The sequence below is a fragment of the Hyperolius riggenbachi genome, chromosome 12 (genome assembly GCF_040937935.1).
Source record: "Hyperolius riggenbachi isolate aHypRig1 chromosome 12, aHypRig1.pri, whole genome shotgun sequence".
Lineage (NCBI taxonomy): Eukaryota > Metazoa > Chordata > Amphibia > Anura > Hyperoliidae > Hyperolius > Hyperolius riggenbachi.
Window position 1 is genome coordinate 23,855,350 of NC_090657.1, and position 19,395 is coordinate 23,874,744.

The following is a 19,395-nucleotide window of genomic DNA, read 5'->3' on the forward strand; positions in this document are numbered from 1 at the left end:
GATCATGTAAGATTTCAGCAACAACTGCCAGAATAATTGTTTGGGATGCAAGGAAAACCCCACAAAAATTCTTCATGTGAAATACAGGACTCTGGAAAAATCTGGTCTGGCAGTTTCAAGATACACAATAAGGAGGCACTTAAAGAAAGATAGGCTGCTTGGTCAAGTTGCCAGAAGAAAGCCATTTCTACAAAAATGCTACAAAGTATCCCGATTACAATATACCAAACAGCCCAGAGACAAGCCTCAACAGTGTTCTCCCCAGAATCTTTTTCCAGCCGGGTGGCATGAAATAGTAGCCGGGTGGCATGAAAAAGTAGCTGGGTGGGGCGAGTTGATAATGCAGGGCAACTGTGCTTACAGCATAGGAGGAAATGAGGAGGTGAACCGATGACAGCCGGGTGGTCACCAAATCTAGCCGGGTGGAGCACCCGGCTAAAAGAGCCTGGGGAGAACACTGCTCAAACCTTCTGGCCCAAAGTCATTTAGAGTGATGAGACTAAAATTGAACTTTTTAGCCACAATCATAAATGCTACATTTGGAGAAGAGTCAACAAGGCCTATTATGAAAGGTACAATTCCTACTATGAAACATGGTAGTGGATCGCTGATATTTTGGAGTTTCGTGAGCTACAAAGGCACTGAAAATGTGCTCAGAATTGATGGCAATATGAATGCAGTAAGTTATTAACAAATACTGGAGGAAAATTTGCACTCATCAGCCAGGAAGCTGATCATGGGACATCCCAACATGACAAGACAATGATCCAAAGCACAAGGCCAAGTCCACCTGTCATTGGCTACAGCAACATAGAGTGAAGGTTCTAGAGTGGCTATCTCAGTCTCCTTACCTCAATATCACTGAGCCACTTTCGGGAGACCTCAAATGTACGGATCATGCAAGACAGCCTAAGAGTTTACTGGAACTGGAGGCTTTTTGCCAGGAAGAATGGGCAGCTTTACTGTATGAGATGATAAAAAGCCTCGTCCACAACTACCACAAAAGACTTTAAGCTGTCATTTATTTCAAAGGGGGCAATACACAGTATACGAATTGGGGTATGTGAACTTTTGATGAAGGTCATTTGGGTAGTTCTTGTAGTGATTATGATTGAAAAAGCATAAGTGCAGTTGTTTGACAATAAATGGCTTCAGCCAACCGCTAACCATGAGTGAAAAAAGGATTTGGTTTTATCATTTATTTTCTCTGTAAAAATGGTTAAGAAATCATAAATTCTGCCGGGGTAAGTAAACTTATGAGCACAATACTTATACTCAGTTGGACACTCCCTCTATAGATGCCTAACCATGACCAAACCCCCTTCCATCAAATTATGCCTAACCCTAACCATCCCTCTCCCAGTCACAATCTCTCACCAATATCCACACTGCCTTCGCTGGTACCCAAGCATCTCTGGCACCCTTTGGTGCCCAATAAAATAGGGGGCACTGGGTCCACTACGTCTAAGGGAGGGACAGTTAGGGTTAGCCATCAGTTGGGGGGTTGGTTAGGGTTATGCATTCATAGTTCAAGTGAGAATGGGTCAGGTTAGGCAATAGTTAAATATCTGAAAAAATAACTGATATTTTAATATCGTAATTACATAGTATTATACCTGTAATATTTACCAATATTCTACTAGTGGCTATAGTCGGCGCCCAAAATTATTGTGTATTCCTTTTACATGTACGCATTTGAATTGCTGTTTACACTTTAGACAGTTTTGTTCTGGTCCTGTGAGAATGAGAAAAGACAAAAGTATTTGAAGGAAATGTCACCTGAAAATGTCACATTGTTTTCTGGAATGGGCAGTTCCTGATCTCCTCCTGGGCAGCACTGTGTAGTATGATGACACTTTATAAATAAAAGATACAAGAAGCTACTAGAATTCATCAGGATCCAGCACATCTCTGTTATAAGTGAAGCCGGCCTTTATATGACTTTGGCAAGCTGAATCATCCTGGTTTTTTTTAATAACCTCCTTTGTGCAGAGAAGCGGCAGCTGCAAGGTTCTTCTTTCAGAGTTTTCAGCCATATGTACAAACACGGTGATGTCTCAGTATTTTAAGGGCTGCAGCAGAGAGATGCAAGGGCCACGGCAGAGAGATGCAAGGGCTGCAACAGAGATGCCAGGGCTGCTGCAAAGAGATGCCAGGGCTGCGGCAGAGAGACCTGAGGGCTGCGGCAGAGAGATGCCAGGGCTGCGGCAGAGAGATGCCAGGGCTGCGGCAGAGAGATGCCAGGGCTGCGGCAGAGAGATGCCAGGGCTGCGGCAGAGAGATGCCAGGGCTGCGGCAGAGAGATGCCAGGGCTGCGGCAGAGAGATGCCAGGGCTGCGGCAGAGAGATGCCAGGGCTGCGGCAAAGAGAGGCGCCAGGGCTGCGGCAGAGAGGCGCCAGGGCTGCGGCAGAGAGGCGCCAGGGCTGCGGCAGAGAGAGGCGCCAGGGCTGCGGCAGAGAGAGGCGCCAGGGCTGCGGCAGAGAGAGGCGCCAGGGCTGCGGCAGAGAGAGGCGCCAGGGCTGCGGCAGAGAGAGGCGCCAGGGCTGCGGCAGAGAGGCGCCAGGGCTGCGGCAGGGAGAGGCGCCAGGGCTGCGGCAGAGAGAGATGCCAGGGCTGCGGCAGAGAGAGATGCCAGGGCTGCGGCAGAGAGAGACGCCAGGGCTGCGGCAGAGAGAGACGCCAGGGCTGTGGCAGAGAGAGACGCCAGGGCTGTGGCAGAGAGAGACGCCAGGGCTGCGGCAGAGAGAGACGCCAGGGCTGCGGCAGGGAGAGACGGCAGGGAGAGGCGCCAGCGCTGCAGCAGGGAGAGCTGCCAGGGCTGCGGCAGAGAGCTGCCAGGGCTGCGGCAGAGAGCTGCGAGGGCTGCGGCAGAGAGCTGCGAGAGCTGCGGCAGAGAGACGCCAGGGCTGCGGCAGAGAGAGTCGCCAGGGCTGTGACAATGCAGATTACTTGAGATGGAAACCTCAGCTGCTGTTATTAGATGCAGCCAGTTTGATAAGACACTCTGGCAGCAGCTTGGAGCTGCACAGACCTCTATTGCAGGCAGCTTTAGTTACATGTAAATATTTCTTCACTTAGCGGCACAATTGCTTGCGGGGGATTCACATGCATGTGTTCACATTATACTGCGTGGCGCCGGCGTGGTGACGTCATGTAGTATGGTGTCACATGTACCTGCATCGGCGAATGGGAAGCCGGATAAGGCGTCTGTTAGGCGTGATGACGATACAGAGCCTCAGGTGAATGCCATAGAGGCTGCGCTTGCAGGTCAGAGACATGTTTTCACTCAGGTCCGCAGGACAATACAGGTAACTGATTGGCTGTTGGGGATTTGAATCTATTGGATGTTACTGAGGGTGGGCAGTATTTAAGTATACGTGCTTGACTCAGTGATTGTGGTTGAAACAGCTTGAGAAAGGGCTGACACCTGAAACAGCGGGCTGTTGCTGTAGTGCCACTGTTTTTAATGTCTTTACAATAAAGAGCTTTTCTACTTTGGATGTGCCAGCCTCCATCATCGTTCTGACTTCTGGATAGGATTCCTGGATGCGAGGATCCATTGAGGCTTGGGCACCCATCTCCCCAGCTACGAGTGCCACTCTTTTTATCAGTGTACTATGTCTTCACATTATAGACATAGGGTTAGCTAGCAATTTGAGATGTGCTGTTGTGGTAACTGCTGGAAGCCTGGCACTACTGTTTTAGTTAAAGATGGTACAGCATCTGTCTTAAAGTGATACTGTTCGTTATACGTTAAGGCATGTGGGCAATTTTCCACTGGTTGCCCACATAGAATAGCCCTAAGAAACTATTGGAGAATTTGGCCTTTTGTCACTAAGACAGAACAAAATTAAATACCTTAGACTAGCTAACTTTTGAAAGAACACCCGTCACACAACAAGTGGTTTTCAAAGACAACAGGAGCCTGAATACACAGATGTCCATTATCTCATTAATGCAGCTCCTGTGCTGATGTGGAGAAATGATGATGAGTAGCACAGGAGGTAATTCATTTATTTTAATAATCAAAGAAGTGCATTTAAACCACCACTATGTACCAATTTATTAACATAAAGTGTGCAATAACAAGAATAAATGAATAAATAGACTATGTCTAGACTGTCGATTTATTCTTGTTATTGCACACACTTTTTTAATAAATTGTCACTTAGTGGTGTTTTAAATGCACTTAGTGCCCTTTTGATTATTTCAATATATTTATTTAAATGGGGCTACTCCCATTTTTAAATTAGCTGTTGTTTGAATTTACTATTTAACACGGATCCTTGCATTCATTTATTTTTATGTTCTTCTCTTAAGTAACAGTTTGCTTTACAAAATAATAAAATACAAAGCAAGAATCCCAATTTGATGTACTACAGTATATAGTCGACTATAAGTCTAGAAATTTGTGTCTGACTCTCCAAATGAAAGTATGGGGGTTGACTTAAACACAAGTTATGAGCAACACTGAGTAATGTGTAAACTGTGACATTCCCATTTGCAGCAGTTTACTGAGTGGCAAGTGACTCTTTCTTGATTAAAGTGGATCCGAGATAAACTTTTACTCATTGCATAATTGTGTTCCTTTCATATAGTTTATAGGGCATTCCTCGAGCCAAATACTTTTTTTTGTTTTGTTTTAATACTCTAATTACCTATAAACTAAACAAGCCTCGCCCACAGCTCCTTTTGTGCCTTGGCACTATAGCAAGGGCTTATGGGAGCTGGGCAGGAGGAGGAGGTTACTAGCCACTGATTTCAAGGGCAGAAGGGAGGAGGAAAGGGGACTGAATTTACACACAGGCAAGCTAATAGCAGTGCCAGCCCTCTGTCTGTGACAATGTGACAAACAGAACATGGCTGCCCTCGTATCACAGGAATAAATAATCATAAACTTTTGAAGTTGTTTGCAGCTAGATATGCAGTGTAAACTATCTAAACTTTAGATAAGATATATAGACAAGTTACTTGTTATAGTTAGTTTTTCAGCTCGGATGCGCTTTAAGGAAGTGCCAAGAAAACACAGATCTGAAAGTCCTGGCCACAACAATTAATAAGGAAAGGTGCAGGAGGGGGAATATACTGGGCTGTATAAAAGGGAGTGAATAATTGCAGAACTTGGGGGCCTGGAGAAGGTATTGGCTGCACTTTAGGGACAGGAGGGGTTAATGGCTGTAATACTGTATGCAGTGCAGTCATTAACCCCTCCTGGTCCCTAAGTCCAGCTGTTAATTCTTCCTGGCCCCCAAGTGCAGCCCTTAACTTTGCTGGGTATACTTGAGTCAATAATAAATTCCAGCTTAAGATGGTCAAATATCGGGGTCGACTTTTCAATGATACATTGTAGTTTATCAATAAATGTTTTTCTGTGAGGATTAGGGACAGCCCTGATATTACGGGTATCCGGATGGGTAGACTTCACTTCAAGATATGTGACGTGTTGTTATCCCTCACAAATCCCCTTATCTCATCCAAACTACACGCAGAGCTCTCCAGCTACGGAAAGGTCTCTCATTATAGGATAAACACAAATAAACCAGAGGTCCTTCCATTTCACTTGTCAGAACCATGTATGGCTGATTTGAAGCTTTTGTTTCCTTATAGATGGCAGCAAAGCCATTTGAAGTACTTGGGTATCTACATATCGCATTGTACTTCACAATTGGTTCACCATAATGTCATCCCTGTAATCTCCCATATTATGGCTGACTTGAGGAAATGGGAGGACTACCATACCTCTTGGTTTAGCCGTATGGCAGCCTTTAAAATGAATTAATTGTTGAAGATTGTTTATATATTTTCGGTTCTACCAATATGGTATCCCCATATGATTTTAATTCCGGTGCAGTGAGCCCTATTGAAATCTATTCGGCATGGGCAGCTTCACCCCCAACCCGACCCAGCCCCCTGTCACCCCCCCCCCCCCCCCCCCCCCCCCAAATGGTAGCATGGAGTGAATGGGGGCCTTAAGCTAGGTAGGCCCAAATGGAATTTCATGCTTTTCAGCCCTGTCACCCTAGTGCCTTTATGTGGAGTAAAGAAGGCTTGAACTCTACAGCTATAAGATTATACTCATCAATCCGCTCTAATCTTCTATGATCTGCTTTGAGTAGGCATATGACTTTACTTCCGCAAAATATCGTGACTGGTCCAATATGGCATCAGAAACATCTTCACTTTATTTCTGACTGTCTGGATCCATTGACTTGGAGAGTATACACCTTTGATGTATTTAAAGAGACTCTGTAACAACAAAAAGATCCCCTGGGGGGTACTCACCTCGGGTGGGGGAAGCCTCCGGATCCTAATGAGGCTTCCCACGCCGTCCTCTGTCCCACGGGGGTCTCGCCGCAGCCCTCCGAACAGCCGGCTGTCAGTTCAATATTTACCTTTGCTGGCTCCAGCGGGGGCGCTGTGGCGACTTTCGGCACGGAAATACCCGATCTCCGTCGGGTCCGCTCTACTGCGCAGGCGCCGGAAACTTGCGCCTGCGCAGTAGAGCAGACCCGACGGCGAAAGGGTATTTCCCCCTACTTCGGCGCCGACAGCCATCAGAGCGCCTGCGCAGGAGCCAGGAAGGTAAATATTGCGTCACGGCTGTACGGAGGGCTACAGCGAGACCCCCGAGGGACGCAGGACGGCGTGGGAAGCCTCATTAGGATCCTGAGGCTTCCCCCACCCGAGGTGAGTACCCCCCAGGGGCCGTTTTGTCGTTACAGTTCCTCTTTAAGGATAGTCACAAACACTGGTTCGCACGACAGCCGGGGGCCCCAGCCTCTCTCACTTGCCGGGGCCCCCAAACCACCATGTGATACACAGAGGGAAATGTGGGCGAGCCCTGGCTCTCTCACCTCCAGGGACTTCACCCCCATCACCTCCAAACTGAATGCACACTGCAACACACACAAATGCTTACTACCAGTTCAGGCGTTTTCCTACCTCTATCTGGCCACCAGGCGCCAGTCAGCCAATCAGGTGCACGGTCATACACCCTTTGCCTGCCATAACGATCTAGCAGGATCTGCACAAATTAGCATTCAGGCGGGAGGCTTGGTTGGACGTAATCATTGATTACATCTATTACAGGGACCGCCGCGTTTAGGCATCTCCCACACAGTCCCCTCCCTAACCACTCACCTGTCAACCGCTTCCTGGTAGCTGCAAAAACAGAAATTTATAATCACAAACACTGGTTCGCATGACAGCCGGGGACCCCAGCCTCTCTCCTTTAAGGATAGCTTGGATTTTACCGATACTTATCGTTTACAGTATTTACAAATTTGCCATTTTGTTAGCTTTGTATCAACTACTTTCTTGTTCCCTCATAAAACAGAGCTAGAGGCTATCTGGAATTAAGGCCCTACTCAGAAAGGGTTGATATACCTGTTGTACTCTTGGTTTAATGACCCAGTGCAGTTTTACCCCATTTTCCAGCATAAATATATGCTTTACTGGGATATGCTTTTCAAACCTCAACCACTCCTGAAACATGGTCCAACATTTGGCAGAGCGCTGCTAAAATGTCAATTTGTGTCATGTCGAAAGAAAATCTCTACAAGATCCTTATGGTATGGTACAAAACACCGGTGAGTCTCCACGTGGTTCCCCGTGGTGCCCCAGCATGCTGGAGAAATTGTGGCGATATAGGCACATTGCATCATTTGTTTTGGTTTTGCCCGGTGATACAGCTATACTGGGTTGAAGTCATCAATTGCATTAAGACTCAAATGGATCTTGTGATCCCTAAAAAACCAGAGATTTGCTTGTTGGCTAAACCCATGTCTAAATTTGAACGGCCCTTCTCAAAAACTGGTGAAATTTTCTTAAAGCCCCTGACTGCTAGATTTCAGGATAAATTACATGTTATTGACAAGGTTTTGGTTACGATTTCCCTTTGATTATAACACCTAGTGGTATCTTAGGAGAAGGCCAGCCAAGGTTACCAGATTCAAACATACTATCTCCTATCTTTCTTCCTCTGCTCTCTCTCTCATTTTCTCTATTCTGATCCTCTCTTCCCCCTTTTCTCTCTTTTATCTTAACTATACTAGCCTCTCTTAATTTTCAGCATTCTTTTGCTTTTATCTTACTTGAGGTGTACCTTGATATTGAATTCCGGTTTTGGTCCTATAGTAGGGTTATCAGAAGTTAGTTGTGTCTGAAAGCTAGTGTGATCAGACCATACGGAACAAGTAGATTTAGTCGTTATGTGGCTTTTCATAGTATATTGAGTTGTTTATGCAAATTTGTATTTACGATATCAATGTATTGTTATAGATGGCTGTGATCTTAAATACCTCCAATAAAAATGTTATTGAACAAAAAAATGGTTTTCTATATGCTTTTTTGATTGTAGCTATTTGATCTACAGTATATGACACGTCTATTTGAGTGGCTGTTGCCTAACATTCTGTTTGTTCCCATGTTGCAGAAAGCTCTCTTCTTTGGAATGATAACACACCAGTGAATTATTCTAACTGGGGGCAGCAAGATTCAGGTCCCAGCCTGCTGAGTCCCAACTCCTGCTACTGGATTGAAGGCAGCAATGGGGTTTGGAGCCTGGGCTCTTGTACCAATATCAGCAAGGGGGTTATATGCAAGCTACTAAGAGGTGAGCAGAATTTTCATATTCGTAGAGCTGCCACATGGGGAATTTGAGAAATGCTGTTGTGTTACTGGTGGCTGTTACTTGCTAACCTTCTGGATATCCATGTGCTGCAGTTTGGCCTTTATAGCATATTGATAAATAGGATGTAGAAACTTAAATAAGCCATCTTTTGTGGTGCCTGGGAAGTAAGCTGTCAGTAAGGGTTTGTTCACACCGCAGGAGTTTTTGTTATTTTTTTAAGCGTGGTCGATTTTTCAAAAACGCCCTGAAAGCGCTTACACAATAATTCTGTATGAGATAGTTCATATCTAAGCGGTTCATTTCCGATCCGTTTACATAAGCGGTGCTTGAGCCATTTTTGAGGCAATTCCACCTCAATAGAAGGTATAGGAAAAATGCAAAACGCTCACAAAACCGCCTTGTGGAGCGATTGTGTTCGCGTTTTTAAGACTAAATACATTGTATTTATTATTTTCCGGATCAAAGAGTTCCCTTCCTGACTTGCGTCAGGGAGTTAATTACCAAAGCACTCGGGAAAAACGCGCCGGAAACCGCTAACCACAAAAAAGAATCGCCCACCAAAGCGCCGGGAATTGGAAAGAAAAAATGCCTCAAAATAAGCCCACCGCGGACAGACACGCGAGGGGAGGTTATGGCGCAGCGTACAACATAGTGGCTTCCGGTGGGTGGAGTAAGAGGGTAACATTACGCTCAGCCATTGCTATAGTTCAAAGCTCTGGCATGCTGAGTCTTTAAACAAGCTTAGGCCTGGGGGCCCGCCTCTGTTGTGAGATGCAGAGCATGGCAACGGAAACTGAAGAGTCATTCATTACCTGTCAGTGGAGATAGTGACACCTCTTCACTCCTCTCTTCAGCCGCGCCGTACAGTATAACTCCTTGCAGCTCCTGTCCCTGCATGTCATGTGACACAAATATTTGATCCTGAAAGGTTGTGGAGGGTGAGGGGTGCGGTTAACCTCCTTAGCAATAATTCTGAGTCAGGCTCGGGACGGAAATCCGCAGCTCAGAGCGGTAATCCCGTGCCTGAGTTATATGCAGGAGCTGCTGCAGATCTCTCTCTCTGATATGTTTTATTCCTGCTGTTAGGGTCTAAAAGCTTGTGAAAAAAATGTAACAGCTTTTAGACCCTAAATCTGGAAATAATCATAACGCCAGGTAGTTTAAGGGTCTTGCAGGAGTCCCAGTTACGCCCCTGGTCAATACTCGGGTCTACTGGAAGTCTTCTTAGTGTCAGTCGCTCTCCAAGACCCAGAATAAATTGGACTAGGGTTTCTGGCTGAACGTGATGGACTTCTGTCTTTTTTCAACCTATATAACTATGTAAGGAGGGGACCCAGAAGGACCAAAGTAGTAACCGCTAAACAAGATAGGAGGCACCCAAAATACAAACCTATAAGGAATAACTTTCCAGCAGAAGGTCAAACACTGCATGGGGTATAATCAACCCTTTTGGGTTACCACACGTTTGGCATGTTTCTGGAGTATCTTACCCACTTCCTAAAAGGGGTCAGGAGCAGCAATCTGGCAACAATTAAGCTTCTCCCATGAAATTGGAATTAGATTTGGTTGAAGCTATTTTAACGTGTACTGATTTTTTTTTATTGCATCAATAATTAAACTGTATTTTTAAAATACACAAAAAAGTAAATCACTGATATGCATATGAATATTTCTGCTGTAATGTTTTTATTGAAATCCATATCAAATGAACCTACCGAAGATTGTTTGTTTAGTCAGAAAGGCGCTTAAAGAGACGCTGAAGCGAAAAAAGAATTGATATATTGAGTTGTATGTGTAGTACATCTAAGAAATAAAACATTAGGAGCAGAGACATAAGTCTAATATGTTTTCCAGTACAGGAAGAGTTAAGAAAATCTAGTTGTTATCTATGCAAAACAAGCCATTCAGCTCCAAGACTTTCAAAGTTGCAGAGAGCTGTTTTATCTGAAGTTCATTATCTCAGCTGTCAGGCTTTTTCTTCTGCAGAGAACAGTTCAGGACAGGTCAAAAGTTCACAGCCTGCTCTGTAAAAATCATTTAGAATGCTGAGTAGTAAGGAAACTGCAAATATTAGAGAATTATGCAATGTTATAAAAACACTATATAATTGAAAATAAAAATGAGGATATTTTCTTTGCTTCTAATATCCTAGTAATTTTCCGTACTACACAACCAAAATTATTATATCATAATTTTTTTTTCTCGCTTCAGTGTCTCTTTAATTATAAATGGTATCAAAATCACACTTAGAATGACTTATTTAACTAATAACATGGGTAGGTGACTGAAAATCACTTCACTAACATGGGCTAGCAGGAATCTGAATGTTCTGAATTATGTGCAATTCTGGAGTGCCTTCCAACAAAAATAACAAGAACTAGCAATAAGCTCAATTAGCTGGTAGAACAATTTTCATTGTAAAGAAAACAGCACCATCAAGGTCTTTACGCAATTACTAGTATACAATACCATTTATATGGTAGCTTTGTAATGTCTTCAGGGATAGTAGCTATAGTATGTAGGAGAAGAGAGAAAGAGAAGTACAGGAGAAAAAAGAGAGGGGCATGGGCAGCGAGCATTCCATTTTAGGGACAAGAACTCCATTCATTGGTCTGTGCTAATTGCTTAAAGGGAGCAAAAGGGCTATGGAGGCTGCCAGACGTATTTCTTTTTATGCAATACCAGTTGCCTGGCTATTGTGCTGATCCTCTGCCTCTAATACTTTCAGCCATAGACCCAGAACAAGCATGCAGCAGATCAGGTGTTTCTGACATTGTCAGATCAGACAAGATTAGCTGCATGCTTGTTTCAGGTGTTGTTCAGACACTACTGCAGCCAAATAGATCAGCAGGGCTGCCAGGCAACTGGTATTGTTTAAAAGATATTAAATATGGCAGCCTCCATAGCCCTCTTGCTACAGTTGTCCTTTAAGCAATTAGCAAAATTGCCACAGCATCTTCCTCTGTTCTCTGGTGGTGATCCATGTTCTTTCCTTCTTGGTCGGTGCCCTCCGACCTGGACATGCTACGCTGCACATCACATGGGCAGAAAGTCCGGTTTGGCCCTTGGTGGCCGCACCCCCTGACCCCATATGGCTTAAAGTGACACTATGGCGAAGAATTGAAAAATTTAACATGTGCAAACATATAAAAATAAGAAGTACGTTTTTTCCAGAGTAAAATGAGCTCTAAATTACTTTTCTCCTATGTTGCTGTCACTAGGTAGGTAGTAGAAATCTGACAGAAGCGACAGGCTTTGGACTAGTCCATCTCTTCATAGGGGATTCTCAGGGATTTAGTTGCTCTGTCCAACTGCCAACAAACTGTGTAGCGAGCAGGGAAACTGGCCAGCATCATTGTTTAAATCTTTTTAGGGAATATCTTTATAAAGAATAAAAGCCTTGCTGAGAATCCCCTATGAAGAGATGGACTAGTCCAAAACCTGTCACTTCTGTCAGATTTCTACTACCTACTGTAAGTGACAGCAACATAGGAGAAAAGTAATTTATGGCTCATTTTACTCTGGAAAAAACATACTTCTTATTTGTCTATGTTTGCACATTTTTTAAATGTTAAAATTTTTCGCCATAGTGCCCCTTTAACCCTCCTGGCGGTTTGTCAAAATCCGCCAGGGGGCAGCAAATACGTTTAAAAAAAAAAAAAAAAAAAAAATTTCATGTAGCGAGACGAGGTCTCGCTACATGATAGCCGCTGCTGAGCGGCATCCCCCCAGCCCCTGCGATCGCCGCCGGCAATCGGAGATCAGGAGATCCCGTTCAAAGGACGGGATCTCCTGGAGGGCTTCCCCCGTCGCCATGGCGACGGGGCGGGATGACGTCACCGACGTCATCGACGTCGTGACGTCAAAGGGGACTCCGATCCACCCCACGGCGCTGCCTGGCACTGATTGGCCAGGCAGCGCACGGGGTCTAGGGGGGGGGGGGGCGGCTGCGGCGACGCGTACAGCGGCGGATCGGCGGGTAGCGGCGGCGATCGGGCACTGCACGCAGCTAGCAAAGTGCTAGCTGCGTGCAGCAAAAAAAAAATTATGCAAATCGGCCCAGCGGGGCCTGAGCGGTGCCTCCCGGCGGCATAGCCCGTACTCAGCACGGGCTTACCGCCAGGGAGGTTAAGCATGGTCGGAGGGCACCCAATACTGGGCATGCGCAGCGTATTATGTGTGGCTCGAAGGGCACCGACCAGGAAGGAAAGAACTTAGATCATTATCGGAGAACGGAGGGAGACGCCAGGGCATGGGAGGTGCAGTAAGCATCTGCACATCTCCCCACATACATTAGGCGCCCTTTTTGAAAAATAATTACTGCTAAGGTATCCTTTAAAGCACACCAAAAGAGACTTACCTGAGGCTTCTCTCAGCCTCTTGTAGTCTTTCAAGGCCCTCTGTAACCTCCATTGTGCTGCTGCCTCCTCCGAAAGATCTATGACTGGAACTCCAGTCACAGGATATTGTGCGTTCATGGCCCTGTTTGTGCATCTTCTCAACGCACTCTTGCCATTGGGAGCATTCTGAGCATGCTCAGTACAACTGCGCATGCGTTATGTGGTCCAGGCGAAAGAAGGCGTGATTGAGGAGGAGCGGGGAAGGGACTTTGCATGTGCAGTGGCCTTCAACTGGACTTCTAGTCGAAGATCTTCCAGAGGGGCAGTGGCACAATGTTGGGGACCCAGAGGACACAGAGAAACCTGAAAAACTAAAGTGGGCTGGAAAACGCCCCGGGTAAGTAAATCTCCACTTTATTTGGTCTGATTCAGGTGTGCTCTAATCGCATCCCTGGCCCAAATAATTGACAGACATCATTTCCACTATTATTAATATAGTTAATGATTACAATGAAATTAATGGATACTTTTTAAACTACACTTATGTTTTAACTGGAAGGATAAGCACTTTTAGCAAACCCAAAATAATGAATTGTTTTATCTCCCTTTTTTCTTCAAAACACGTTCTTGTATAGCGGAGGAAGAGAAAACAGCGAAATCCAGTAAGTGTTCTTCTTAAGTGTTTTCATAATAGAAAGTTGTTTCAAACTGTTCTTACAGCATAGGAGAGGATGATGAGGTGAGCCGATGACAGCCGCCGGGTGTTCCCCAAAATTAGTCGGGTGGAGCACCCGGCTAAAAGAACCTGGGGAGAACACTGCAGCCAGTAACCGTCTCACCATCTCTTATCCCATTGATAAAGTTATAATTAATCTTAAGCAGGCTGTTAATTAGGAGAGTGGTACATTTTTGTTGAACAGGTGGCAGGTCAGCCAACAGCCACATTGTTTTGTACCATTTCAAGCAATAAAAAAAATCTAAAGCTGGCCATACACCTACAGATTTACACCCAATGTTCCAAAACGATAGATTGCTTTCTAAAAGGAATCCATTAATTCTTAACACACAATAAGTAAATCTGCTGTCTCATGCACTTATAAATATTTTATTATATGCCTTGGCTGCATCATGTTGTATCACAAACATTAAAATCAGACACATTAAAAACAACTACCTGACCAGGAGTGCTAGCTGTCACTAAAGGGACCTGATCGACTCAATTGTGCAGTATAATCGCCCAGCCTCAGCCTATGCAAAAAAAACTGAGATCGATCAATTTGGTTCTCTGCCACCACCTAAACACCACACACACTGTGAGATATCAAATCAATATAGGTATCACTACACGGTATTAAAATCCTCCAATCGGGTTCCGGCAAAACAGATTTTTAGCTCTGGCTTACGTCAATGAATGTGCCATTGAGCAAAAACAATAAAACTGTTAAAACTTAACATTTTTAGAAGAAAGAATATAGATACAATTGTTTATTTCATTAGTTTATTTTCACTTTGGGTGTCCTTTAACCTCCTTGGCGATAACCCCTTTTGTGACACGGGGTAAGCCGCCGGAGGGTGCCGCTCAGGCCCTGCTGGGCCGATTTACATAATTATTTTTTTTCAAACACGCAGCTAGCACTTTGCTAGCTGCGTGTTTGGTCTGATCGCTGCCGCTACCCGCCGATTCGCCGCAGAGCCCCCCCCCCCCCCCCCCAGACCCCTTACGCTGCCTGGCCAATCAGTGCCAGGCAGCGCTGAGGGGTGGATCGGAACACCCGCTGACGCCACGGCGTCGATGACGTCATCGCGATCGTCGGCATGGTGACGGGGAAGCCCCTACAGTTCAGAACGGGATTCCCTGCAGGGTAAAAGCGACGGCGGCGATCGGAGGGGTGGGAGGGATAGCGAAGGGAGGGGGAAGCATGTAGCTAGCGCTAGGCTAGCTACATGCTTTAAAAAAAAAAAAAAAAAGTGCTGCGCTGCTCCCTGGCGGATTTATTGTACCACCAGGGAGGTTAAATACAAGAACATGGCACTGCCCTCACCCCCATTGATCACCCTTGTTTATAGGTGGCAGTGAGCGAGGAGGAGATCTCCCCGATCAGCAATATGATGAGAGAACCAGATCATGTCCTGCTTCACTGTAAACTGGGCTGCATTTTAACTGTTTTGGTACAAATTCCATTCAAACCCAAACTTATACTGATGTTTTTTTCTCCTGCAGTTTTACCGCCACACAGCACAGCAGTGGCAGTAGTAGTGCTCTCCACCTTCGCCCTTTGCATCTTAATTGTGGTTATCATCTACCTTTACCGACGCCGGAAACTTGCCGCCGAGCAGGGAGCCTTTGAGAGTGCGAGATACAGCCGTGCCAGCACCGGACCAGGAGGATCGGCCGATAAGAATATACTGGTCTCAGATATGGAAATGAACGAGCAGGAATAAGAGAGGATGAAAGTGACGTCATTTTAACAGATTGGGTCTTTGAAGACTTTTGATTCTTCCCACTACCTGGTGACCGAGGTAGTTGATATTACAGAGGGTGCTGGATGCCCCCTTTACTGAAGATGAATTTGTACACTGTCAGTGTTATTTGGGGGCTGTCATACATTGCTGAGCAATGGTTGTTTTTCAGCTACTCCGACATCAAGAAGCCATAACTGTAACACAGTGCTGCCATGATACTCCCAGCAGCCTCCTCTCCATAATATTCTCCATAGCAGCCCTTTCCCTGACATGGGGAAGGGTAGGTCAGGCTTAAGCTGCGTTCACTCCAATGATGAACTTTTTACTTTGATGTTTACTGCTAAATTGGGACCAAAGTATTGTGCTTGTATCTCTCATGTAGTGATTGGACTAGTCCAGTGTTTCCCAAAGTGTGTGTCACTATATGTATGTGACCTCTTTCTAGACAGCAAGGTGCGGGGAACAACATCCAAAAGAGGGTGTAACTTGCTCAATAGAAGAGGACATTTCTGGATTCATTGGCAAAGCTCTGTGCTATGCCGATTACCTACAGTCAGAGCAGGGACAAGGTCCTCCAGCACCCAAGGCTGAGACACCAAAGTGCGCCCCTCCATCCCTCCCACCCCAGCTGTCACACACTGATTGCTCTTAGACTAAGAGGCACCCCCAGGGCCCCCAACACCTTAATCTCTAGTTATCTGGCTTGTAGTCACTGACATGTATCTCCTTTTCTTATTTCTTTCTGCTTCAAACACAATTAGGAATGACAGCTGAATGAATTGTGCGCCCCCTCCTACACTGCGCCCCCTCCTACACTGCGCCCTGAGGCTGGAGCCTCTCCAGCCTATGCCTCGGCCCGGCCCTGCCTACAGTGGCCACAAAACTGTCAGGAGAATTGGCCCCACGGGTATTGCTGGAAGCACAGCACTTTTCACCTTGGTTCAATAAAGCCAGTTTATGTGCTATGAATTGCATGTTTGCCCCACATGGGCATAAAGCAGAGGACCCCAAACTTTTTCGATCAACATACTTCAGACTGCCGGGGGGGGCCAGAACATACATAAAATTATGTTAAAAAAAAGGTATTGATTCCTTCCAGTCATGCCCGGAGGAGTACTCGCAGCAGCAGCCATTCAGTCTTGCGGTGCCCAAAGAACTTCTTTGTGCACCAGACAGTGAATATACCCAGATGACAACCTGCCATCTAATTGGACAGCAGTGTCACCTGATGCAGAACTGGATTGGAAGCCCGCGGGCCTTAGTTTGAGGACCACTGGCATAAAGGAATAATTTGCATGGCTTTGTCACTGGCCTTGGAGGTGACACCCTGTTATTACCATCAATAGGAAAGCAATACTGTACTTCCAATTTAGGTTCTATTTACTTCTCTACAACAACATCTTGCTAAGAACCTAAAAAAAAATCGCTGACTTGCTGTTACTATGCCTTCTCAGCATGTCATAGTTGAGCAGTTCTGGACCAGGAAGAAAATACCTCTTCCATGGATCTGTGCAGGAGACACTTCCATCTTGCACCCGTTCATCTAGGTCACAGGTGTCAAACACAAGGACCCCCTTGCTATTTTATGTGGCCCTCTAGTGCTTCAAACGTGCATCATTGCAAGCCGTAAGAGAAAGACCGCACACTGCCTTCCCCTCCAGTGGAGCACACCGGTGACAGGGTTTCTAGTTGAAACATTGTCAGTTTGAGCCAGGTGCGGCAACAACTCCACGGGACCCCTCAGCAAAATTACCACAGGGCTCCCTCTTGGATTGCCGGGGGGGGGGCTAATCCCACTCAAGTGGCAGCTTACCATAAAGTCAATGTAAGTGGGGAAGCTTTGCATCCTTCCTTGGGCCATATTTCATCTTGAGGATTTTCTGCAGAAGCAGCACTGGGACAGGTAAATATTAAACTGCTCCACTGTCCTACTTTGCAGAAGTGGGGGGGGGGGGGCGGGAACATCCAAAAAATTTAACTTGTGTCCAAGTTGAAGTAAAGCATGGCCTGTAATGATGAGGTATGGTAATAGGTCAGACCAGGGGCGTAACTAGGCCCCACTAGGCCCCCCTGCAGAATTTCTGAGCCCCCCCCCCCCCCCCCCCCCGGGCCTGCTCGGGCCGTTTTGGGGGGGCTGGAGGGGTCGCAGCATGAGGGGAGAGCTATGGCCACATTCGGTGGGGAGGGGGGACGGTCCCCCCCCCCCTCACCTTGGGCTCTCCCCTCTGCCACATTTGGTGGGGAGGGGGGACGGTCCTCCCCCCTCACCTTGGGCTCTCCCCTCCAGCATCAATACATTTGGGTATGCAGGCGGCGGCAGTTACATACCTTCCGTGTGCTCCTGCGCGGACGTTCCTCCCTCTAGTGTCTGACACCACTTCCTGTTTATACAGGAAGTCGCGTCAGAGGCTAGATAGAGGAACTAACACGGAAGGTATGTAACTGCCACTGCCCGCCGCCTGCATACCCAAATGTATTGATGCTGGAGGGGAGCGCAGAGCCCGAGGTGAGGGAGGGGAGGGGGGTCCGTCCCCCCTACCAGCCGAATGTGGCTATAGCTCTCCCCTCATGCTGCGACCCCTCCAGGGCCCCCCACGGGGGCAGGAGCTGCAGGCCCTATTGTTACGCCAGTGGGTCAGACTTTACAAACCCCAAATAACAATTAAGCATTTTTCCCTCCCCTTGTCAGTTCTTCACTTGAATTCTCCACTTTGCAAAATGTCATGTACTGGAAGATTACCATCACACACTATGGGCAACACTGGTCTATAGAGATTACCTTTGTTTGTTTGTTTTTTGTTTTTTAAGCTCTGTGTACCTTTATCTATCTATTCTTCCTCTGATTAGTTTTGTTAGAATCTCACTTTTCTTTCTCACTGTAAAGACCAAATTGTGCCTTTGCTGTATATAGCAGCTTATACTGTACCTTGTCAGCAAGCAAATACATTGCACATATGTGGACGCAGCCAGTCCTTGCTGTGAAGCCACAATTAGGTGAATAGCCAATAGAAGTGGGCACTAGTCTGTCTGCTACAGGCCCCTAGCAGGAAAAGTGGCCCAGCAGCCCTAACCCATGTGCCATGTTTGTTATAGAGCATCTTTTGAAAGAAAGGTGCAGGCAGTTCCAGGAGTTCCACATCCAGAGCACCGTGTGCTAATTTCAGGGGGGGGAGTCGGGCATCAAAACACTATATTATGTGGACCCGAGTGTTCGGTTCTTCCATGTTGGTATATTTTCAGTGGCAATAAACATGAACGCAATCACTTGTAATGTCATCTCTCATTTATGTTGTGTGTTTTTCAGTTAAATGTGAGCTATCAAACATACCTGCAAGGTGTGTATGAAGATCTGCAGATATCAGACTATGAATGCATTTTACAGGAACTGATCTTTTGCAGATACTGATCTGTTGCATGTGTACAGCATCATTGGGCTGTATTCACAATCACACATGCGGTAAGGCCTAGTGCACACCATAAACCGCTAGCAGATTTTGAAACGCTTTTTCTTCTTTTTCTGTAGCATTTCAGCTAGCATTTTGCGGTTTTGTCTAGCGGTTTTGGTGTAGTAGATTTCATGTATTGTGACAGTAAAGCTGTTACTGAACAGCTTCTGTAACAAAAACCGCCTGGCAAACCGCTCTGAAGTGCCGTTTTTCAGAGCGGTTTGCGTTTTTCCTATACTTAACATTGAGGCAGAAACGCCTCCGCAATCCAAAATCTGCAGCAGCCCGGTAGTATGCGTTTCTGCAAAACGCCTCCCGCTCTGGTGTGCACCAGCCCATTGAAATACATTACCCAAGCGTATCCGCAGCCGCAAGCGGATCGCAAAGCGCTGCCGAACCGCTCTGGTGTGCACTAGGCCTAAGATTTTTTTACCGTTCTATTACCGCCAGTAATAATTTCCGCATTTTTTCCACATTCACTAAAAAAGTTCCGCATGTTTCCCGCATGCGGGA

General features: G+C 46.1%; 1 protein-coding gene across 2 annotated transcripts in view; it reads left to right on the forward strand.

The window, feature by feature from the left end:
* MRC2 (mannose receptor C-type 2) overlaps nt 1-17,517 on the forward strand; it is a 214,878-nt gene extending 197,361 nt beyond the window's left edge. For both annotated transcript variants that reach the window (XM_068261975.1, XM_068261976.1), the window contains 3 exons: nt 8,436-8,615; nt 13,609-13,635; nt 15,195-17,517. In XM_068261975.1, the coding sequence (XP_068118076.1) occupies nt 8,436-8,615; nt 13,609-13,635; nt 15,195-15,415 (428 nt within the window). In that variant the 3' untranslated portion in view covers nt 15,416-17,517. The remainder of the gene's footprint in view (nt 1-8,435; nt 8,616-13,608; nt 13,636-15,194) is intronic.
* Nucleotides 17,518-19,395: the final 1,878 nt, after the last annotated feature.